Source organism: Lissotriton helveticus, chromosome 6 (genome assembly GCF_964261635.1).
Source record: "Lissotriton helveticus chromosome 6, aLisHel1.1, whole genome shotgun sequence".
Lineage (NCBI taxonomy): Eukaryota > Metazoa > Chordata > Amphibia > Caudata > Salamandridae > Lissotriton > Lissotriton helveticus.
Genome location: NC_136067.1, coordinates 1,640,732,447 through 1,640,758,254, shown reverse-complemented (window position 1 = coordinate 1,640,758,254; position 25,808 = coordinate 1,640,732,447). Strand labels below are relative to the sequence as shown.

At 44.4% G+C, this 25,808-nt stretch overlaps 1 protein-coding gene across 1 annotated transcript in view; it reads right to left on the bottom strand.

The window, feature by feature from the left end:
- The window catches only part of EML6 (EMAP like 6), a 928,771-nt gene that overhangs the window by 648,021 nt on the left and 254,942 nt on the right, over nucleotides 1-25,808 (bottom strand). The window contains exons 2-3 of the mRNA XM_078649484.1: nucleotides 21,263-21,422; nucleotides 3,320-3,418 (exon numbers count right to left, since the gene is read on the bottom strand). Of these exons, the coding sequence (XP_078505610.1) occupies nucleotides 3,320-3,418; nucleotides 21,263-21,422 (259 nt within the window). The remainder of the gene's footprint in view (nucleotides 1-3,319; nucleotides 3,419-21,262; nucleotides 21,423-25,808) is intronic.

Genomic DNA, 25,808 nt, shown 5'->3' with positions numbered 1-25,808 from the left:
TTAAATCAATCACTAACCCATCAAATATTGGCCTTAGAGATCAGGCAAAGCAACTTGCAGGAATTCAATAGATCAAGTTACATCACAGCATCAGACAAATCCCCACACGGCATGCATTCAGGAAGAGCCTCAAGACCTGCCTCTTCGGATGAGACTGAGCCGCCCCACCCAGCACCTTGAGACCCTTGCAGGTGAGTAGTGCACTTCACAAATCCCTGATTGATTGACTGACATAGTGTCGACCCTCCCCTGCAAATGAACCCACATTTGATGCTTGTCATGCCAATCAGATGCCTCCAAACCCCCTGGTGGTACTCAGGGCGACTATTGCCCCGGCTCCGGCTTCCTCATACCATTCATTAAGCAATAGTACTACGAGGAAGCGAAGACGGTGAGTAACAGAGATTACCACAAGTAATCTAAAAAAAAAAACGTGCCCTGCACCAGAACCGGCCCTGAAGAGAGTGAGCCTCGCAGCTGTGTGCCTGAAGCTTGCTAGTCACGGCTTCACAATGATTTAGTAGGATGGAAAGTAGACAGAAATACATAAATACATGTGACACTTTCCTCTTGTGAAATATTTATGAAGCAGTTAAAATGAAGGGATAAAAACCTGCACGACAGTGATGCGAGGCTGAGACGGTTTCAGCAGTCCTTGGGGTAAAAGCCAAAATGGCGCCACCGCCTTTTATTTAGCGGTTCTATCCAGGTCCATTTTGTAACCGCATTAGTGCTCACAGGCGTTGGCACTCCACTTTAATATTTATAGGGTTTGTTGAATCACTCAACTTGCCTCTTCCTGCGGTACATAGTGCCTTGGTATCCTACTTGTCCTTCTACAGACTCCGGAGGTCGGCTTGCTATGTGCGGCCCCCGATTCTCCTACAGAAGACTTCACAGATGTAGACCCATAGTAGAGTTTGTTTTAGGTACACCTACGCAGAACCATAATCATGTTAGATCATGGGAAAGATCCCCAGTGTCTAGAACCCTGACCCACATCCAGTTCACTACCCAGTACTTCACTGTCAGATCCACTTTATTGATTTATTGTGTAAGCTAAAACCCATACAATAGTTTAAAATGTACTAAAATACATAAATCCTAAAAATGTGCATACAGTTAGTTGATCAACAAAAAATGCCAGGTGTGATGTTAAAAATAACTGATCTGAGCCATGTCTTTTGAGGCGCCAATATTAGAGGCAACTGGGAAAAATTACTGATTAAGTGAAACTGATGGCATAAGGTCATTGCCACATTAGAGTAGCTTATGTTAAGTCATTGTGACATTGAGAAGGGGTTGTTTTTATCACGGGACAAACAATAAACTAGCATGGTCCTCACATTAAGTGACACCAAAGGAAGGGTTAAGGATTCCCTTCAAAAGCTGAATGAGAAGCCTGGACGTGGGGTAACCAGACTATGAGTGAGTGCTGTATGGGGTTGACAATTCGTTAGATACCCAATAATTCATATGTATCTTCGCATTGGTGTATATGAGGAAATGTAAGTTTTCACAAACATGTAACTAATATTCCGGGTGGGTTCCTGTAGGTTACAGTTATTATATATCAGGATCACAAGAACACGCAGTTTTTACTGAATAAAGTGAAGACATAGCGTTGAATGGACTGTTCATTCCCAGTGAATGATGTCATGTAATATTGAAACTTAAGCAAGGCGTTACCTGGACTGACGTCAAACAACTGTTTGTTTGTGGATAAGCTTCGACTGTCTGAACTAGATTAGCTTAGAACTCTTCCTTAAAAAACACATATTTATTCCACTTGTATATCAGTGAGTAGTAATTATGAAGCTGGTGAGTTTAAAATAAATGAGGTGTCATACGCTCTTTTAGGTAAGTCCAAAAAGAACACTCGACGGACAGAATACTGATCAATGTCAAAAATTCACCCCAGTACAGAGAACTGGGCCTAAATCCATCAGGTTTTGTTGCTCCCCATGCCATTCCAGGTTAAACCCAGCCATATGCAAATCAGTCTTGAGCTTGCTCCCCATGGGAACAGTCCAGTCCGAACTGCTATGTCTGATCCTCCCTGGGCCAGAAACAAGCATCATGGGACCAGTTTCGGGGTATCACCCCTCATCAGCCAGGCTAGCTTGAATCCAGGGACATGGAGACCACGGGACCCACATCTGGGCATACCCGTCCCACTCAGGGTGACAAATGCAAAAGGAACAACTCTTAGGTAAGTCAGCAGGAATTAAAGAAAATATCTGTATACTTACAATAACCTGCACAGGACACTTGATCTTTAATTAACTACATAAATGCTCTTTTCTTAGGTCAGAAGAGCTTTGAATGGAAAGGTAGCCATCTGATATGTTAACGCGGACAGGCTATAGAACACTTTATTAAAACAAGGTTCTTGAGGCAGGGGGGTTGTACTTTTAAAATAACACATAGAATGCTTTACTCTCAATTGTAAGAGTGAATTTTAACTCATTAAGAATCTTTGGCCTCACATTAAGAATCATGAAAATGAAAAAAGTGGAGGGGCAGATGAATTTACACAAAAAGTAAATTTGAACGACTAGAAGTGTTCAATAAGATAACCTGGTGAGTGATCAGACAGGAATCAAGATATTTCTGGTTAGATATGGGTTCAGGTCAGCTGAGGGAGTGAGACCCAATCAATTAAGTCTCTCTATACAGGCTGCAATGTTACAATAATAAGAAAAGGGGATAAACATCTTAAACCCTAACAAAGTGGCACAGACTGCTACCCAAATGTATTTCCTTCTTTTTTTCCCTCAGTGAGGAAACATTTTTTTACGTGAAGAACTCTCCCCCCTCTCACCCCCCCCCCCCCATCTCTACCAGTTTTGAAAGTGCTCCTATTCTATTTCCACCAAGGAAATAGATTTGATCCTGCCCTTTACATGTGTAAATCTCAAGCCCTCAGTCCCAATCAGAAAGAATATGTGCAGTAAAATCACTAGTCTGTAGATGTTCACAAATTTTGCAGCCTATTCCCCTCCCTAGAACACCCACCTTCCACCCCTAGAGTAGGATTTACCCACATCTAATAGTAATCATTATGGGGTAAGATTACACATGGGTAAATAGTTTTAGGAGTGCAAGCTCACCTTTTGTGAACTCAAAAATCAAGCCATCTGAGCAAGGAAGTATAGATTACACAAATGCCTTTGTTGGCGGGGCCTCCAGCCTTACAGTAGTACCAAGCTAAGTTCTGTTTCATCAATACAGTACCTAGACAAAAATAAAAGGTTACCCTCCACAGACATTTAGTGATGGATTATTTCACAATTCACAAACATGTTCAAACACTTACCCTGTCTGAGTGACCAGTTGCTGTAGCCAGTACTTTCCCTTTCTTCCAGTCCCATATGCAGACAGTATTTTTGGCATCCAGTCCAACCGAGGCCAGTCGCTAGAGACAAAAAAAGGACTTAATTAGCTCTTATGAGGCAAGTTTATCTGAGTACTTTAAGGTAAGCATGGATATGCGTAAAGAAATGTGAATATGGCCATCAGCTGTATCTTGTGTTATTTGTAACGAGCAGCTTTGGGGCATATTCGCTAAACATTTCCAGAGGAACTGAGCATGCATTTGTACAAACTGGGCTAACTTTAGTAAAGGCAAACTGACTGAGTTCCTACACATCCTCAGGGGGCATGGCAGAGTTTGGCAACATCCAGTGACATTTAAGATCATCCTCTTTATTTATTTGGCTGGGGTGTTCCTCGAATTTGCATTCATAAAGGAAAGGCATAAACATGTAGGAGGCAACCCATGTACCACGTTCAGCAGTTTATTTAAACTGAAGTCCAATTACACTGCACTCTTAGTCACACTCTGAGGTTGTAAGCATGTCGGCAAAAAAAATTGAGGAACTCTTTTGCTGATGGCATTCTACTGATGTGGACGACAGGGATTAAGCAATTCTTTTTCTCTTACTATCTCTCTCTCTCTCTCTCTCTCACACACACACGCTTTATTGAAAAAAACGGAGAATGCTGGTGCCAAGTTGCAAATGTTAATAAGACCATGTCAAGGGCTGCACAGTGTCTTGTTTATCAGGGAAAACTTTCAGGGTCCTAGGTGTTGCACATTACATTTGCTCAAGGCCCATCAGACTAACTGTTCTGTGAGCAGCTCCTTGATGCGTGTGTGTCGAGAGCACACGAACTCCTAAACCCTTAAGAGGACTTTCTAGCCTGATATAAAAATGTAGCTTCGGAAAGCGCTCATTCAAATAGGGCACGGGTACTAGCAAATATTTTCCTAGTGGCCAAAACGTTGGGTCTAGGATGTGCCTTCGGGATTTGAGGGAGGGGGTTTGGCAGTATGGTGGGTGTAGGCGGAGCACAGCATATACATCTAGTGGCTGAATTGTGCAATGTGAAACCTGAAAACCTGGGTTTAATCTCACTTTCCCCACTTTACCAAATTGCGTGATCCTAGGCAATTGTTTTATTTCACTCTCCCTCCTTTTCCTTCATTATCACATATGAGAGGACGTTGAAATGCATGACTTCGGGATGTGTGTTGTCAAAAACCACCTCCTATGCGTAATTTAATAAACTATAATGTTCATGTATACTAGGCACCCAGGCCACCCAAAGTGCGCACATAACAAGTGGCTTGCTTCTTAGTTCACTATTGGCATTGATGTCACAGTTGGGGGAAAAATTAATGTTTGAAAACTCACTTTAAAAAAATGCTCCTCAATGCACTGATTTAATCCAATCTACTAAGGTGAAACAGTTCTGCAGGTCCATCAAATTCTTGAATATTTTTACACTTTTGCTGCAAGATGTCTTTAAAAATGAAGGTGTTCCTAAAGTTAAGCGGTGCAGGACACCCTAGTTATGTTCTTTCGTTAACTTCAATTAACCTTTAAGTAAATAACTGCCTGATTATTTAACACCATTTTAATGTTAGTGCTGAGTTGAATAAACAGCAGCCCAGTGCTGCTGCTGAGCAGGGGGTCGCATGTAAAGGTCAGGACGGCCGCATGGGGCCCCCAGGCCGAACATTGAGTATCATTGAAATAGGGTATCCAATGTTCATTGTGGCGTTTATTATTAGAGAGAGAAAAAATTAAGACTAGAAAGAAATCCATGATGCAATGATTTTTGCAATGAATATAGGAACAACCTATTCCTGAGTATATGCATTTTTTTCCTCTGGCCCACCTCTAATATTGGCCAGAGTTACAGCCTCCCACAGCTTCTGGCCACAATCCATACCACTCAAAAAGTTCCCTACTGCTTGTCGCTGGAGGAGAACTGAAGAACATACCAGGACAAATTCGATATTTAGCCTCATAAACGGCCCATGAACAAGAGAAGGGTGGACATAGTTTATCATAGACATTTTGATGCAGTGTTGTCAATTATTGTTTGAACTGTACTAATATCCTGCGATGCGATCAATAAAAACAGTAAAAAAAAAAAAGGTTGCCTACTGTTGATTTATAAATACATTGACCATAATCAAAACTTCAGATCGACAAAAAAATGAACTTTGGTATAATTCCACTCTTTCAAAAAGAAGCTTGCAAGGTTGATCATTTTCCATTCTGGCGTCACAGTTACAGAACTCCTTACCTCTCCACATTTGCCTAGCAAATCACATCACACAAAACCTGTCGGCTTATTTGGAGATAGGCCGATGAGATCCTATGCCAGACTGTGGCGAATATCCCATCCGCCCATTACAATGAAGGACTGGACTTTTTAACAGTACCAGCGGTGCCAGGGAACAACACCTATAACCTTCATGGGATACCTGTTTCGGCGCACAAACTACAGAGACACGGGACACTTCCTTTGGCGTCAAAGATTCAAGGTTTATTACTGCAGGGAACACAGAAGTCACGACAAGTACAACACGTGTAACTTGGGGAGACTGCTTCGAATTGGTTCTGTGGATCGCTCCTTTTATACAAAATTAACTCATAGGACAACATGGTACACAAAAGTTTACAACCTGGTTCCCATAATTATCCCTCAGAGGGGTCGCTTTGGTCACTTTGGTACACATAAGGTCCGGAACATAAGTGCGGAAACATTTGGCGGTTCCCAACTGTAAAAACCCATCTTCCCAACATTAGTGAATTCCAATCGGCAGTAAAACAGATCGAAATAGGGACAAAGACAGGTGCAGAGGGAGATGGAGACAGTGGGGAAATCAAAAAGGGTGTAAAAGGGGAGGTATCGGGAAACACGAGATACAGGCATCAAAGGGACGTGCCTAATGAGATGCACGGCTGAGACAATAAACCGGACGGCAAGATGAGCCTTGAGCGGGGCCATCTGCCTTACAGTATCATCCCCCTCATCGTAAAAGATATTTACAAAGTACATGTGTCTTCCACAAATATCCTGAGAGTCCCAGGGTGACGAAGCGGACAGTGTCCGTTCGCTGGCTACTTGAGGGCAAGAGACAAAATGGATGCCGTATCTAAGATGGAACCCGTGGGTACAGATGAAAAACCCACATATCAAACGAACGGTTTAAGTTAGCACAGCGAAACTGCGCACACTTACTAAACTCGTCATTTGCGGTTCTTAGATACCAGACTCGACCATATTCGTGCGAGTCGAAAACATCACTTAAAATTGTCACGGAACCTCAGACGCTCCTTTTGCCCTCATGTAGGCAAGCACTAGTCGGAATCATATTCGATATTCATCAGACCCTCGAGATGTTGCTGTAGCATAGCTCTGTCCAACCGAGACCCTTTGGTAACAGGTGGCTGTCTCATACACGTTGTAGCACAGAGGCCACATAAGGCAGGACCGCACTGCACGCAAAGGCAACACGTGAACAGGAACACTACAACGACTCCAATGATCGTCAGAATTTTCCAACCCCAGGTCGACATCAGGCCCCAAAACCATCCAAGTAGCGTCCAATCCCCTACATCCACGTGTATGGATTCGGAGATCTTATGCAACTTCGAGATGGCTTGATAGACAGTCGGAGCGTTATCAGGAATGAAAATACAGCAGCTCGAATGGATCACCTTACATACCCCACCTCGATCTGCTAAGATCACATCTAAAACCATACGGTTTTGTAACGTCATAAGTCTATCCGCCTGAAGTTCTGTGGTGATATTACCAAGGGCACTGGCAGTAATATTAGCTGTCGATTCTACCACTCGAGTCAACTGTCTCAGGTTCCTACTATTAACCATAGGTCCCCAAAATGGGAGGAAACCCTTGAAAAAGTCTCCTGCCTCTTGACCGGCAGTATCCTCTTCGCTAATTACGCCTCTCACAACTCTAGTTTTGTGATAATCTGCATCTACAGTAAATGTCGGAGGCAACAAGTTTGCGATAAAACATGAGCCCATGAAGTCAGAGGGCAACCATGCATACGCACGATCATGACAAATAAAGTATGTACCCTTGGCAGCCAAAAACACAGGGGACGAGACCATTGGCAAAATATAATTTTCAGTGCAAGCACTCTCTCCAAGTCGGGCTTTCGATCTACGGCCGCGACCTATTAAACAAAAATTGCCAGTGTGGGGTACGACCCATATCGGAGGCGAGCTTTTAAGCTGTTTTTCACCAGTGAACACACTATATTCGCCTCTACTAAGGACCCTATAGGCTTGTACCTCTTCTTCAGGGATAAGCGAGGGATCATAGATATCGCTATCTAAATCCTCTATTGCTATAGACAAAGATTTTTGGTACGAGGTAGGACCAGAGTAGGGGGAACGTGGTTCTCGAATGGGGTGGAAACCCAGTGCGCTTCGAAACATTGTTTGAAATGCTCGAGCAGACCCTTGGGAGCTATACGGTAACACCAGATATGGAATTCCCTTATCCGTAGTATGTGGCATCAACCCACACACCCAGCAATTAGTAGTGTTAACCACTAACTGATGCTGATGAAGGAGCTGAATAAAGGAATTGTTGCGGAATTCTGCACGTCTAGCCTGCTCGTGTTCAGGTAAGATGTGAAAAGAATGAGGAGAAACAGTGGAGGTGAGTTTAAAGTCAGGGGTAGGAGTAGGTATGATAGAGGGCAAGAAGTAAGACATTGTGTAATACACTCCACCCGCCAATAACGCAGAAACAGTCACAAACAGTACGAATATTTGGAACACACAACATTTGGTACGACTGAGTTGCTGCAGCTTGAATCTTTGTGCTTGAGCTTCTTCCAAGTCCATCAGCTTCAAAAATGCCATTCCCTATGACCGTCCGCAACGTTTCTTGACGCACTTCGTTCTGTGTAGCAATAGTCAATTCCTAGGAGTTCCCAGGAATCGACGGTCTTTAACCTAGCGTCAAGACCTACTAACCAGGAGGAAGTACACGCGCGGCCCTACGGCCTTTATTTCACAAATATATATATATATCAAAAACAAATGTCTCTCAGCTGTGGAAACAAAAAGTGTAAGGAACGAAGCTCAATGAATATATACAAAAATAATTACAATAGTATGAGTGTTCAAACTGATCATGGAAAACGGGATAATGCATTTGTCAAGGGACAGAACGGGGTTTTTTATTAGTCTTTAGTGCTGGATCTTAAAAAATATCGGGTTTTCCCAGGACGTGTCTGTTCGTTAAACAAAAGATCCGTTGAAGGGACAACGCCCTGTTGATCAGCTGAATGTTCTGGTCTTGAGTTTTCTGATGGCAAGTGTTCAATAATGCCTTTTTGCTGCACTGAGGATTCTCCGACAGGTTGTGCGTCGCTGAAAGGTACAAACGCCGGCAATCCTTCGGTTTCAGTTGATGCAATGCCTTTCCTTACCCACGAGTCTGCTGGCAACGGAATGGGGACTTTCTTGGTATGGGTGGCATGCACCCAATTTTTCCGCCCCTCAAGACGAACTGCAGTTCTCGTGGCAAGGAGGACCTGATAGGGTCCAGTGAACCTGGGATCCAAATTGTTCTTGCGCGAAAAATTGCGCGTTACCACCCAATCTCCGGGCTGGAGCTGGTGGCCTGGACCCTCCGTCTGTGTCGGCAATGCTTCGTGAACCTGTTGGTGAATTAACCTCAGTTTAGCAGTCAAGTCATGAAGATAATCGATTAACATTGGATACTCAAGTTCACAAAAGGCACCCGGTCTAGGGACCCCCCAAACATTGGCAGGACGACCGAACACTATTTCATAGGGACTGAGCCCTACTCGGGAGTGTACAGTTGCCCTTGTTGACAGTAATGCTAAGGGTAAAGCGTCAGGCCACGAAAGACCTGTCGTAGCCTGAATCTTTGCTAGTTTTAGTTTAAGGGTGCCATTGTACCCTTCAACCAAACCGGCTGACTGAGGATGATTGGCACTATGAAATTTCTGTACAATCCCTAACCCGCGACACACACTCTTCATCACGCTCCCAACAAACTCACTTCCGTTGTCTGACCACACAACCCGAGGCATTCCGTAGCGGGAAAAATACTCTTTGAGTAAAATTTTTGCCGTGGATAAAGCCGTATTATCCTTAAGGGGGTAGGCCTCAATCCACCTAGAAAATGCACACACCACAACCAGCACATACTTCAAATTATTACATCTCTCCATGTGGATAAAGTCTAACTGGATAACTTCGAAAGGGTACGCAGGAGGGGCAAAATGGCCAGGTGGAGTGGGAGTGCCCTTACCAGGATTGTGCATCAAACACACCATACAATTCTTAACCAAGCGTTCAGCACATTTCGTAATACCATCATTCTTCCACACAGGAAACAGCAATTTACAGATACCTTTCGCGCTAATATGTGCTAACCCATGTGCCATAGTCACAATAGCCAGCACATACGCATCAGGCAACATCCATCTTTTCTGTTCCGATAAGTCAATCCAACAACCATTCGCATCCAACTTTCCCGTACTTTCTTTCCACTTCGCCTTTTCAGTCTCGGTGGCCTCATTCTGAATTGCTTTCACACTTCCGATAGTGTTTTCACACATACTTGATTCTGCAGGCCACCTAACCGAACTCGTCACATACATTCGAGTGCTAAGGTTCCGGGCAGTCTCCTTAGCAGTCTCATCCGCAAACGCATTTCCACGACCAACATCATCCGTTACTTTCTGATGTGCGCTACATTTGATTATGGCCACCTGTTTAGGCAATGTGAGTGCATCTAAAAGATCATTTACAAGCTGTCCATGTTGAATCTTCGTACCATGTGACGTAAGGAATCCTCTCTCTCTCCACAGTCGTCCAAAACTATGTGCCACACCAAACGCATACTGGCTATCTGTAAACACATTCACCCGTTTATCTTTAGACAACACACACGCTCTCGTCAAAGCAATTAACTCAGCAGCCTGAGCCGAATTTTGATTTAATCTTGCACTTTCCACAATCGTTCTCAATGTAACTACAGCATACGCAGTCGTCACATCACCATTCGGCAACTTGAAACAAGAACCATCCACATACAAAGTACCATCGGGATTTGTCAATGGAGTATCTTTTAGGTCAATACGACCCTTGGTTTCCTCTTCAGTTTTGAGATAGCAGTCATGTACTGCTTCATCACTTGATTCTGTGTTGATCGGCAGCAATGTTGCTGGATTCAACACATTACATCGTTTTATCCGTATATGACTGGCCAGCAACGTCAACTCATATCCGGACAATCTTGCACTTGTCAGATGTTGAGTTTTCGTTCGGTTCAATAGAGTGTCGACTGCATGCGGAACCATTACCGTGAGCATGTTATCCATGACTAGACCTGCGGACTGTCGAATGGACGCCGCAGCTGCCGCTGTTGCCCTTAAGCAACTTGGCAAGGCTCTTGCTACTGGGTCTAAAGTCGAAGAAAAGTAGGCACATGGGCGTTGCTTACCACCAAAAGGTTGTGTCAAAACACTCAACGCGCAACCATCCCTCTCGTGAACGTATAGTGTAAACGGCTTACTGTAGTCAGGGGTACCCAACACAGGAGCCGAACACAGCGCATCACGCAATTCAGAAAAACTTTTCTGACATTCTTCAGACCAAGGTACTGGGGATGAAACATCCTTGCACGTAAGGGCTATCAATGGTTTCGCCAACAATGAAAAATTTGGAATCCATTGTCTGCAGTAGGACGTAATACCTAAAAAGGCGCGAACATCTCTTTGGGTTTTTGGCACAGTCATTCGGGAAATCGCTGCAATTCTCTCTGGGGTCAACCTTCTCCCTTCTTTTGACAATAAGTGACCTAGATAGGTAACTTCTTGACAACAATACTGTAGCTTTGAAGGCGACACCTTGTGGTGCAAGTCATGTAGATAGTGCAATAATGATACTGTAGCCGTTTTGCAAATGGCCTCCGTATCAGCTGCCACTAAAAGATCGTCAACGTATTGAATCAAAGCTGCACCTTTAGGCAATACAAAGGCATCAAGCTGACCTTTAAGTGCTTGGCTGTAGATTGACGGACTCTCACAGTAGCCCTGTGGAGCGCGTTTTAGCCTAAAACTGCGACCTCCTAATGAGAATCCGAACAGGTCTCTGCTTTCCTCTGCAATCGGGATGCTAAAGAAAGCATTCTTTAGATCGATCACTGTGAACCAGGAGGCAGATGCCGGAATCATTGTTAATAAAGCCGTAATGTCAGGTACCACAGGAAATTGTGGAACTACTATTTTATTTACCTCTCTCAAATCTATTACAAAACGATACACAGGAGGTTTAGTTGGGTCAGTTCGTTTCAGAATTGGCAATACAGGGCTATTGCACACGTTTCCACGAGTTTCTTCAACAACACCTTTTCCAATGAGATCATGAACGATTGCTAACAGCGCTCGTTCGCCCTCAAGAGAAATACGATATTGAGGTAAACGCGGTAATCGCGCATTTGGTTTCAATTGAATCACATAGGGTGGAATGTCTAACAGGCCCACATCATTGGGACCTGTGGCCCATAGAGACGCAGGGAGGGAATTCAATTCCGGTGGGAATTTATCAACCGATAAATACATGGGAGAGACCACTCTCCTTCCCAATGTAAGCTCCACTCCTTCGGGGGAACAATACAATGTTGCATATAATCGTTTCAACAAATCCAGGCCCAAAAGATTTTCACCACAACCTGTAGATAGAATCAGTGGAGCCGTTAGCTCACGTGGTCCAATCATAAGAGGCAAAGGGTTAGAGACTGGGTTACTAACAGGGGCGCCAGAGAATCCAACGGAAACATTCGTTAAGCCAGACAAAGGTGCGCCAGGGAGTTTTGAATGCATGATGGAACTTTTCGTCGCACCAGTGTCTAACAGAAAAGGCTCAACTACACCCGATGTAGTCACTGCAACGTAAGGCCCACTCTGATCGACCGGAACTGACACTACTCCCTCTCTTTGTCGTTGGCTGTCCTAGTAGTGGTCATTTACAACAGTCTCGTGGTCTATATAATAATCATCAACATTATACTGTGCAGATCGAACTGACCCCGCATTTCGCTGGTCAAAATAATTATTTGCATCTGAAAGGTTTTGATGACGATCAATCTGATTGTGGGATGAACCACGACCTCTACCACGTGGTGCCTGCTGAGGACCACCGCCACGATTTCCTCGTGTCGACACACCATTCAGACGGTCCCGTAAAGCAAGACAATCATATTTTAGGTGTCTCTCTTTCCTACAATATGCGCACTGATTATACCCAAGTGAAGATCTGGGATCGAAGTTGTCAGAGCGCGGCTGTGTCCTATCGGGCTGTGCTCGTGGTCGATACTGCTGTTGTGAATCATTTTGGTTTGATCGTGGAGGGTATGCTTGCTGCAACAAAACCTTCGTTTTGAGTTCTTTCGTTTTCTTTTCTACACGATCACTTTCTTCCTTTTCCCTATTCTCATAATACTGAGCCGTTGCTAGTATTTGCGCAGGGGTTGAAACTGCCCACGCACTTTCTGAATTCTTTAATTTGTTGCATAGCTCAGGCAGCAAATTTGACACAAATTTGTCAACGAATAACCGCTGACCTCCCTCAGCGCCCATGTCCTGACCGCTGTGGTCGACAAACGCTTCCTCAAACCTAGTAAAGAAATCTGAGACACTCTCGTCTTTCTTTTGTTTACAAGCTGATAACTTATCCCAGTTCACCTTCATCGCTGGCATGAGAGTTTTCATGAGCGTAATGATTTTCTGAGGCAAATCCAAGATCAACTGTTCAGGTTTAGCCCCACCAACTTGTAATGCATCAGCTGCTAGCAGTGCAGCCCAATCACCCCCTAATTCAGCTGCGTGATTGGCTTGACGAATTTTAGCCCAAACTGGTTGCGGTACAACATTGCCAAACAACATGTCGATGTCGGCAATATTCATAATAGAAGCTTCTATCAGTTGTGATAACTCCTTATAATAACCAGCCGGATTTTTACGCGGATCGGGTAAGGATTGCTTCACTTGCAAAACTTCCGATCGTTTCCATGGAAGATGTATCCACACCCTTCGAAAATGCGGTAGCACCACAGGGTTCGCATTAGGATCACCAGGCACCCATAGTGGCGGAACTTCTCTCATGGGATACTGACCAGGAACCGCTTTCCAGTTCTCAGTGGTATCATCTAATGTCACCCGAGAATGTGCTGTGGGTCTGAATGCTAATAAGCGTTCCACGGCACGTCGTACATCGTCTCCTATAATCATACCGTTCGAAAAGTGACTCTGGAGTTCAATTATATCGGACGGTACATCATCTACATCATTATTGTACCATTCTTCTCTCAAAAAGTTACACATCTCCTCAAATACGAATCTCTGCGTAGGCTCATTAAACTGAGAAAACGTATCAAATACTACACGCGGAGTGTAATTAGCAGGATGTCTTATCCACCTATGTGCCATTGTTACTAACGTCTCTTTCTCCCTACCACTAGGGATCTGACTCCGTCTCTGAGGAGTTTCAGATGAATCAGACGAAAATAACGGACCAGAAAGAGGTGAATAAAGGGTAGCAACAGAGTTAGGAACACGCTTACGAACAGAAGGAGAAAGAAAAACAGGAGCAACAACACTAGAGGTGAAGGAAGGCATAGTAGGAATGGACAAGATAGTCGGAGTAGCAGAAACAACAGTCTGCAAAGGTACAGGTACAGGAGCAGTAGGAACGAGGACAGATGGTGAAACAAACGTAGGGTTAACAGCGGGCTGGCCCGCAGCCGCTGGAGCAACAAGAGGAACAACAGGAGGAGCTATAGGAGGAACTACAGGAGCAGTAGCACCCTGTACATAAGGAGGTGGTGATTTCATCAAGTATGATAACAAGGAATCCTCCTTCAAATCTTCTGCTTTCTTTTCTAGATTATTCGGTAAAACTGGGTAACATTTATCTATTTTCATGTGATGCAATCTAGTAGCGATTTCCATATCTTTTTCTTCTTTGTCTTGTCTACATTCTTTTATAGCTTGCATTATCGGAACAAACTCTTGCTTTTTATCTTTTTTAAGTTGTTTGATTTCTTTCTGTTTGGCCTCTTTACGCCATATCCGAAAGGAATCAAACATAGCTGGCCTAGCTTTCTTTAAAAATAATTTAGCCTCAAGATTATCTAAAATCGAAAGTTCAAAAGTTCCGTGTGGTGGCCATCTAAGGTCACCGTCTTTCTTTGTATAGCGGATCCAGTAATCATTATAGATTATAGGACCTACCCCATGTCGACTATATAGATCATGTATCGGAGTTCCAACTGGAGGTATCGGACACGAGTCCTCCAACCGGGAATCCATTGCGCAACATTTGAAAATACGAAACAAATCACTATGGCTAGGCATCGTGCACACTAACCTAGTATCAAACTTCAAGGATTACCGAAGCAATGAAACCTCGTGTAAGTCAAAACCCTTGGTTTTTGGCAATTGCAACTGTCAAATAATACTAAGAACCAATACTAAGAACCACAAATGCAATGGAACCATGCAATACAACAAAGCCTTAAGGCTATTACAAAGCTCGGAGAGCTATTACCACAAAGCCTTAAAGGCTAACCACAAAGCTTTCAGAAAGCTAGAACAACCACTAAGGACTGGGAGCGACCCACAAATACTTAACTCAGAACTTCAATGGCGTCACCAGGAAGGCCCGTCTATCGTCTCGCTTGTACATAAGGTCTACGCCGGGCGTCGAAGACAGGTCGACAGTCAGGGCATCGGTCCGTTGCAGCTGTCAGGAGGCGGGAATCTTCGCATGGAAAAACTTCGGGCCACTTATTTCGACAACTGGATCGATGAAGCGGGGTGCACCTTCCCTCGGAGATTTCACACGAAGTTCCTCACGATCATCAGGCTTTGGACCGGACCGGTACCGCTGAAGTCGCCCCACATGGGCGCCAACTGAAGGACTGGACTTTTTAACAGTACCAGCGGTGCCAGGGAACAACACCTATAACCTTCATGGGATACCTGTTTCGGCGCACAAACTACAGAGACACGGGACACTTCCTTTGGCGTCAAAGATTCAAGGTTTATTACTGCAGGGAACACAGAAGTCACGACAAGTACAACACGTGTAACTTGGGGAGACTGCTTCGAATTGGTTCTGTGGATCGCTCCTTTTATACAAAATTAACTCATAGGACAACATGGTACACAAAAGTTTACAACCTGGTTCCCATAATTATCCCTCAGAGGGGTCGCTTTGGTCACTTTGGTACACATAAGGTCCGGAACATAAGTGCGGAAACATTTGGCGGTTCCCAACTGTAAAAACCCATCTTCCCAACATTAGTGAATTCCAATCGGCAGTAAAACAGATCGAAATAGGGACAAAGACAGGTGCAGAGGGAGATGGAGACAGTGGGGAAATCAAAAAGGGTGTAAAAGGGGAGGTATCGGGAAACACGAGATACAGGCATCAAAGGGACGTGCCTAATGAGATGCACGGCTGAGACAATAAACCGGACGGCAAGATGAGCCTCGAGCGGGGCCATCTGCCTTACAGTATCATCCCCCTCATCGTAAAAGATATTTACAAAGTACATGTGTCTTCCACAAATATCCTGAGAGTCCCAGGGTGACGAAGCGGACAGTGTCCGTTCGCTGGCTACTTGAGGGCAAGAGACAAAATGGATGCCGTATCTAAGATGGAACCCGTGGGTACAGATGAAAAACCCACATATCAAACGAACGGTTTAAGTTAGCACAGCGAAACTGCGCACACTTACTAAACTCGTCATTTGCGGTTCTTAGATACCAGACTCGACCATATTCGTGCGAGTCGAAAACATCACTTAAAATTGTCACGGAACCTCAACAAGTACTATATTCCATAATACACTTGTAACACACATCCTGTTCGCCAAGCTGTAAATAAAAGCCCCATTTCTTACAAGGCTAAGGCACAAAAACCACTGTGCAAAGCATTCCATTGATAGATTATCTGTTGCAACATTCCTATGTCTGTCTCATTGTTCCGCTGTATTCTAGATAATTCCACCCTCAATTTGTGGAATGATCTAATAGTGTTACTGCATTCTGCCTCTGGCTACACTTGTCCTTAAAGGTCCCTCCCCATTACTCCAGTAGAGGGCCTTTAATAACCAGTATCTCCCTTGCGCCAGGGATATATTAGAAGAGAGTCAAAGGGCTAATAATGTCCCCTGCCCTAGCATTCCAATGTCTGTCTTTCTTTTTAGGTCTCGCCTGTCGATGCGCATGCGCATCGAGCAAGGCGAGAGTATTGGCACTTATCCGCTCTTTATCCACACTGCAAGGAATCGTGGCGATTCCTTGCAGTGCACGAGAAATTTAAGCTCAATGCGCATGCGCATTGAGCTTAAATGCGCGTGCACATGCCCCCAGCCGCCTGCCTTGCCTACTCTCTCTCACAGCCTCCCCCAGCTCCGCCCCCTCACTACTTGATTGCACGGCCGCTAGGCCGTGCCTCCCCTACTCTCCTCCCCCCTCCTCCTCTCCTCCCCTGCCTGCCTGCCGCTAGCCTTGCCTACTCTCTCTCACAGCCTCCCCCAGCTCCGCCCCCTCACTACTTGATTGCACGGCCGCTAGGCCGTGCCTCCCCTACTCTCCTCCCCCCTCCTCCTCCTACTCTCCTCCCCTGCCTGCCTGCCGTGTCGCACCTCTCCCCTCTCCGCCCCCTCCCCTGCCCGCCGTGTTACGGTGAAAGGCTTGTTTAGTTAAAAGGCTGTGGATTCTGCAGGTAAAGGTCGTCGGCAGACCGCCTGAATGGCGTGCACTTACTTAATGTCAGTTGACGGGAAGCATCGGGTTTTTCCTAAAATGGGGCGCCACCTCTATAGTCTATTTGAAGATCACCGTTTGTGCTGCGTGGGTAAAAGGGATTTGGTATTAACGGGACATGTTTTCTACGTTAGTGTTAACTGTTTTGAGCAGTTCGTTCTAATATCATGCACTTACGTTATTTGTGTCACAAACATACTGAGCGCCGAGCTTTCGGTCGGTGGGGCGCCGCCTTTTTCGATCTGTTCCGAAGTTGCCGCTTATGCTACAGAGTCAAGGGGAATACTTGTTAGAAGGGGCATATTTTACAATTTGGAATGCTCTACCGATTGTTTCAGAGCGGGCGCTTACGGCATTTACCTGCAGTGTTCGATATTGGTGCTTCCGTCTGCCGAAAATCCACTCGTGTGAGTGAATCTTGCGGTCACATGATTGTTTAAAGACTGGACATGTGATCTAGCGCTTCTAGGACGTGTAGTCCAGAACATTAGTTATTCTTTGGGGGATTTTTCTTCTTTTGTCAGTGGTCAGTTTTACATTGGACCTGTCTACTGATTATAGCATTCTCCATATTCATTCAGACCTGTGCTCACGCAGTCGTATTTTAAAATCAGATATGCTTCTCTCTTTAGTAGTAGTGTTTCAACATTTCCTCCTCGAGGTGGAGCATTTATCTTTGATATCACTGTCCATTTTAGATCTCTTTCCGAGTGACCTTGGTCTATGCAGTGTTGGACAATTGGTGCATTTAACACCTTTTGTTTTATCCGGGATCGATGTTGGGCCAATCTTTGTGCGATTTGTTGTGTAGTTTTGCCGATGTAAAGTTTATCACAAGGGCAAATAATTGCATAAACAACAGTTTGCTTTTGTAATTAGTAAACTCAGTATGAGTCCATCTGATGGCATTGTGTTCAAACAAGGAGCCTTCAATGGTGCTGACGCACGATATGCAGGTTCCACATTTGTGGTGGCCAGTCACTGGATTTAACTTCCATAGTGTGCGTAAGTCACTCTTGGTTTGAGGGATACCCAAATCTGCTCTGATTATTTGCTGTCCTATGTTTTTATTTTTTCTCAATGCAAACATCGGTTTTGGAAACGGAATGTTCAAATTAGACAATAAATGCCAGTTTTTCAAAATTATTGATTTGAATTTATTGGTGAGTGGACCATATGTGGTAACACACACCAATTGTTCTAGTAGCTTTTTTTCTTTTTTTACTACTAACGCTTCCCTGGGCGTGAACCACGCGCGTTTTAGCATTTTTTTGGGGTATCCTCTTTTGGAGAGTTGATCACATAGCATTTCTGCATGTGTTAAGTAGTCCTCCTTTCTCGAACAGTTGCGCCTGATTCGTAGCAACTGGCTGTATGGTAGGTTCTCCTTCAGACTTTGTGGGTGAAAGCTCCGGTAGTGGAGGATGATGTTTTTGTCTGTTTTTTTACGATGTAAAGTTATTGCTAACTTACCATTCTGGTGAAACACTTCTACGTCTAGAAATGTTAAGCGTATATTGCTGCTAGCCATACTGAATTTTATGTCCGGGTGTCTATTGTTATTGTTGTTGTCTATTAGGACCCCTGGCACCCTTGCTCTCCGCTGAGGTCCCTATGGGGACCATTGCCCACCAGTAACAACCACGAGGGACAGGATGGGGACTGAAGCAGGCACGTGGAAAAGAGTGTGATACACATTAAAAACTCACATTTTGTCTCAGCTGGTTTGAGTCTCGACTGAAGAACAGTGGATTTGGAGGGAGACACAATTGAAATTAATTAACAGGACTATGTTATGGCGGGTGGGGAAGGATTTCACGGTGGCAGGGGCAGCACATGGAATGATATGCGATATTATGTGCACATCCCTCACGTCAGCACATAGGTAGAGTTCAGCTCACTGACACGATATGCACATGATAGGTAGACTTTGATCCTTCAAACGCCTTCATCTGGCCTGCATAAAGTCAGTCCATGGCAAGACGGGGATAATAGGGAAGGGGGGCTATTAGAGTGTGAATTTGATAATTCTGTGTGCTCTGAAACAGCAGGACTAGCCAGTTGAATTTACAAAGCCAGTAGATATGGGATTGGCTACCATCCTTGTGGCTTTGCCAATGCTTTTTTGTCGAGTTGGCAGACTCAGCTGAGAGGCCAACAACTGAATGGGTGCGTGCGAAGAGTCAGGTAGCCTGTACTTCTGCCACTACACCAATTCAAATTTTAAATTTTTTGGGGGATGCAACGCATTGTCATATACAATGCCAAAAACTCAAACTTTAATGCTGCGAGACCTATTGCATTGTAAATGCTTGTTTTCCATATTTCTTTTAGACTTTGTCAAATGTAGACATTTCTACCCGGCCACACCATGGTTAGAACCCATTGCCGCCGACTCTGGATTATAACTTGGATAGAGAACCTTTAACGATGGGTTTAGGCCTAGGCAGAGAGCTATGTAATGATATAAAAAACTTACAAATACCTGTTACTAAGGCAATAGGCATTAGGCAGAGCACCCTACCCAAGTTAAAGCAACTTAGTTCACAAAGATGATATGTATAGGAAGTTGAAAAAGTTTTTCCTCTTAGGTCTATCTGTGGAGAAGTGAAGGAGGAAAATGGAAGTGGATGGAAAACCCTACCACACATATAGTCAAATAAGCTAATATTGTCCAACAGTGAATGGAGCAAATGTAGGCTTATACAGCAGGTACCTGACCCACCAATAATAAAAATAATTCCCTCACTCGATTTGAAGTTTTGTGGGAAAGACTGTGCATATAGGGACTTTCTAGTAAATTTGGTGATATTGTTCTCGGGCCATTAAAGCCTGCCTAACAATAGATATCCTTGTGGTTCTTCCATGTATGTAGGCTCCATAGAGTGTACACCCTTGTTTATTGTATTATTCCATTCTGTATGTCATCTCGGTCTCAACCGCTCTCTTAAGTTTTACCGGTGGGGTTAGGCAGTTGCTTGACTATTATCAAGAAATCCCTGTCGGGTGGTGCAACTTTATAAATGCTGCCAGCTAGTCACACCAGACTGAGGTTAAACACTGGAAAAACAGGGATTTTGGTATTCAGAAGTAATTCATCCTTTGGAAGAACGGCATTTGACCCTAGTCTGTCAACCCTTGCCGTACCCCTTTGCTAGTAGTAAAGAATATTAGGTTTTGAATAGAAAACTGTCTGTCCTCAATGCTGTCCTAAGGTTATGTTTCTCCCATTGCAAAGCTGTGCAAGAGCTCTTTCCTTTCTGACAGTCTCTCACCATCTTACGACCACAACAGTTTTCTCTTCTCCCACCTTGGGATAATTGGAAAAACCTTTAGCTTTCTTTTGTGCTGCTTGAAGAGAATATTGAACAGAACTGCACCTGTTACAGGGAAGAGGCATCACATGACGTCATGAATTTCTCCTCTGGCAGCCCATTGCTGGCCATATTCAGTGTAAAGTCTTCTGTATTTTTTATTGAGCCCTATATTCTGCAGGTCCATCATTCTTCACCATCATTCCTGACCAAGTTTCAGTCCAATCCAGTTCATGGTTGGTTAAGCTATGTACTGTACCAATCTCCATTTGCGGTACAAGGATGGGAAGATAAGGGGTGTAAATGGTAGGGGAGTCGCTTCCCAAAACCCTTTTTCCTTAAATGTTATAATGGGAGAGAATAGGGTGTTTACCAGGCACAGCCCTGTAAAAAATATAGTGAGTGAAAAATAGGGTAAAATAAATGCTGAGGTGTACTACAGAGCTCAAATTACAACCTTCAAAGATATACCATTAGCTATTAACAAACAGGTCCAAGATACAGCTAGATACAACTAGAAGTCTCTCTAAATAAATGCCAGCAGCTGAATGCAATAAAAAGCCTTTTGCAACTGGTCAAATGGAAATCCAATCAAGGATGCTGCACCTGAACGTAATTGGAACCAATATTCTAATTGCGTCAATGGCTTATGCTTACTATATAAGGACTGTTTTAGTCCTGGTATAGTAATATCCGATTGCTTATACATTCAGCTGATAAAACTATTTAGTATATTTCACAGTTTGCAGGACAGAAATTGACATGATGTAAACAGTTCTAACATCTCTACCTGTCCATCCAAGTCGAAAGCCAAACAGGCCACTCCATGCGTGTGCACATCCTTCAGAAAAGAGACCGTCTGCACAGTGTAGGAATCCCAAATGCAGATGTAAGGCTCCTTCCCGACCTGCCCCGTCGCCACAAGGGCTTTATCCGGGTGCAAAGCGAGGCTGCAAAACAAAGAAAGCAGGATTTCAATATGAGAGCCTTCAAAGTAGTTTGACAAGAGTTTTATCACTTGTAGAAGCAATAAAAGTAATAACAGTATGAACAGACGTGTTTACAGCGATCTTCCTGTGTTCACTCATTAAGGGCACCCATGATTAACCAACTGTGCCCTTCTGGTTTTTAAGAGCTCAGGCAGAAAGCTACTTTTTTTAAGGGAAAGACATCAATGTGAGCTAAGGAAAGCAATTCAAAGGCAACTTGAAAAAATGTAGACAACGTGGTTTCTTGAATATATCGGCAGAAGGAAAAGGGCAGGTAATGAATCATGATGGGCTTTGGATTGTAGAAGGAAACCTATTAAAGAGGATGAATAAACGAACACTTTTGTAGAATTCACGAAAGAAGCAGCGGTGCGAAGCATGACTGGGCTACAGAAAAACAAATGAGACACTGTTGATAAAACATTTACCGACCAAAAAACAGCGAGGCAGGTAGGAGGTGTCCAAAGCAGACAAGACAACGGGACACACTGGGCCCGATTCACAGAACTAATCGGAGACAAAATCCTAAACTTACTACATTTGGTATTCACAGAATTCACTTACTACTTTTGGTTAAACGTACTACTTTTGGTATTCACAGAAGGCATTTAGTAGTAGTAGTAAACTAAGTTTACTACTACTAAATGCCTTCTGTAAATACCAAAAGTAGTAAGTTTAACAAAAAGTAGTGAGTTTAACCAAAAGTAGTAAGTGCATTCTGTGAATACCAAAAGTAGTAAGTTTAACCAAATGTAGTGAGTTTAACTAAAAGTAGTGAGTTGAACCAAAAGTAGTAAGTGCCTTCTGTGAATACCAAAAGTAATACGTTTAGGATTTTGTCTCAGATTAGTTCTGTGAATCAGGCCCACTGAGTAGGACACAACCGACACAAGAGGAGTAGAAGAACACAAAGGTTTGCACATTCATTACTCCTACCCACTTAAGGGTGCAAATACTACAATTTACTGTGAAAATGTAGGTTGTGCAAGAAAAGTGAATTTTCACTCGTAAAATGATTTACTTACATTTAACACTACACCAGTAGGCACAATTTTGAAGGCAAGAAAATCTCACAGATGCATGCTGTGGGCATTCCAGGGTAAGGACACTTGCTGAAAGGAGTGAACGCCCACAAACGCACAACTGCAGGTTGTTTTCAGTTAGTTTCCAACCTAAAAACAAGTCTAGCGAAGGAGTAAATCTGCTTTCAGATTGAGAAAGGAGAAGAACACCCTAAATACTGGTGGTGCTGTGGAGGATGTTGTTTTTCCATAGGAAAAATAAATGTCCTGATGGAGAAACAATAATAACAGCTATTCAGTCCAAACGCACTGATGAGTTGCAATTAACACACGTAAAAATACACACACACACACACAGAGAAATGAACAGTTGTTAAATTTCAGTACTCCCGGGAAGCCCTGACAGTCACAGCAGTGTAGAAGAAATGTTTACATTTTACGGGGTTGAACATTCTCAAATAGTAGTTGTAAGGGTACGGTAGTCCAACAAAGAGGCCGATTACGAGTTTGGCAGTGCAGGAGCGGACCGCCATGCCGGTATCCCGCTCCCCCATCCCCAAACCCGTGTGGACACCGCCCACCAGATCACAAGTTACCGCGTGTCTGGTGGGCTTTTTTAGGTGGTTCTATGGCAGTGCCTCTGAAAATAGGCACTTCAATGGAATGCCAAAAACAATTCCAGCATGGCATGGACTGTAAAGTCCATGCCAAGCAGGAACTGGGGTGCATGCACACAGGGAGGCACACGTTATGCCCCCACTGCATGCATCCACGTGCACATGGAAAGACCTCCATGACACTGCTGGTGGTTCTGAAACTCGTAATATGCATGGCGGTACTGCAGCATCACCTCCAGCAAACTACTGAGCCCCTGACCACCACACCACTACCAGGGAAAGGCAGCTCCCTGGGAGTTGCGACGGTGCAATGGTGGTTCAACCACCCAGCTTGTAATGGGGCTGTCGGACCGCTGATGTGGCAGTGGCTGGGCTGCCACCACCACGCCCCTGCGAATCTGACAGTCCTCGTACCGCCAGACTCGTAATTAGGTCCAAAATCTGCAGTGCACTTAGAAAAGTTAGGTATTACACCTGTAATTGCAGGCCCTAGAATGGGGCCTCTTGTATGAGGAATCTCATAGAATCTGTTACAACTGAAAGGAACGTATGGTAGTTTGCAAGATTAGGTTAAGTACATCAGCATCAATTCTCTAAGGGGAAGTCTGATTAAGTTGCTTGCCTCTGAGAGCTAACATCAGAAGTTGGGTGATGCCTGCAATCTGTAAATAGCTCAGAAAAGTCTGTCAAAACTCTAAATAGCAGACTGATAAATAAACAAACCAACCGGGTAGTGGAAAGGAGAGTAAATACGGGAGTGAAGAACTGGTCAGTGATTGGTGGAAAGCAGCGCACAGCCTCTAGTGCAAGCTTCACTAGTGTGGCGTTGCAGAGGTCAGCAGCTACTTCAGGACTGCTATCCACCAGGAAGTAGAAACATGAGGAGACTTAAGAAAGCAAAAAAGAGTGGTGAATACTAGAGGTAGGGACGCATCTGGACCCAGAGGAGCGGTTTAAATTAATTCCAATGGCAATTGATTTGGTTTTCCATGTTTAGGTCCTTCCATACGCTCCAACGACCTGTAGGCCTTTTTTCTCAAAAACAGGAATGTTAACCGTAAAGGCCTGTCTCCATAGGAACAATGGTCTTTGGTCTCTCCACACTGCACTCTTAATACAGTCTGTGCAATGCACACACCTTGCAATGCAGCTACATAGAAATCTTGCTTAGCACCCTACTGACCTCACTCAACCTCTGAACACAGAACTACACTGGTTACTACTAGCTGGAGCATTGTACAGAAAAAGGCATTGAGTATGCTGTAGTCCCATGCCACTGTGCTGATTTTACTGTTGCAGCATTTATTTTGCAAGCTGACAGTTAGGCCATTTCTCATATTTCCAAGTTGTTATTGTCTGTGTCTTGTCAATTAGTGTAACTTCGAAAACAAATACACCACATAACAGCTTGGCATCCTCCTAGCCCTTCACCAGTCCTCATTACTTTTTTATGTGTCCTCAAGCGACCTCACTTACTCCTCATTCATTCACAAGCAACCTTTCACAGCCTCATCTCTAATTCAACCAACCTGTCAGTCAGGTTTTAGTCACAACACAACTTGGCAGCACAGCACTACTTGAAAAAAGCCCGAGCGCATTATGGGGCGCTCCTTGCTAGAAGCAGTGAATAATAAATGACCAGCTCTTGTCACTTAATTATTATTCACCCCACCTTTTTATTTTTTTACTATTATTGTAGGTGTCCCGGGCCCACCCGGAACACCTACTGTATTTTATTTTGACTGGGGGCCATGGGAGGGATTCTCAGGGCTCCCACGGCCCACCGGCTCCCCTCTCAGCACCATCTTGGGTTCTGGCAGAAGCTGGACATTTTTTTTTTTAATATTGGGGATGGGGTATGGTCTGCCCCCACCCTAAGCTTCAAAAGGCCCCGGGACCCCATCCCCTGGACTGAAATTCATTAAAAGGAGAGAGGGTGTGTGGTAACCCCCCACCCCCGAGCCAAGACTGGCCACAGGGACCTCATTCCCCTGGAGCCTAAGGTGGGTGCCATGATCTTACCTAGGCTACCCACACAACATACTACATTCGGAGCTGCAGGGGAGGCCAATGGCCCCTGCAGCCCTGCTGGCTCCCTTACATGCACCTCTACTGGGTGCAGCACGCGCTTTCAAGCTTATAACGATTTTAAAATGTACGTTTTAGACTGTGAGTTTTAATTAACTGTACAATAAAGTAAACTAAACATACTGGGTGCAGAAGAAGCTGGCTTTTCTCTCGCCCGGCAGAAGCAAGTTTTCTTCCTGTGCTCCCCAGGCGGTAGCAATCTCTATTTCCCTACCCACAACAGTGCGGGAAGAGGCAAAAATGTGTTCTCCTATCCAGCGGGAGCATTTCTGCAGCTCCTGACGGGTGGGAGCTTACAAGTTTTCCATGCCAGCACTATTACGGGCAGGTAAACAGTGTCCCAGGGTGGGATCCCCAAGATCCACCCACTGTGGCCTTTCGAAGGTCTGGGAGGAGAGGGTCACACACCCCATCCCCTTAAATTGAATTTCGGTCACAGGGGTTGGGGTCCCTGGGGTCTTCCCTGGCTCCCCTTTAATTTAGAGAAAGGCCCTGGAGGGTGGGGTCCCGTGGGGCGGTCCAAGGCGTGTGTGGGGGGGGGGGCATACATCCTTTTCCCCTTTGAAGTAAATGCCGCCCTTGAGTATGGGATCCCCAGGGCATGATGAAGACCTGGGGAG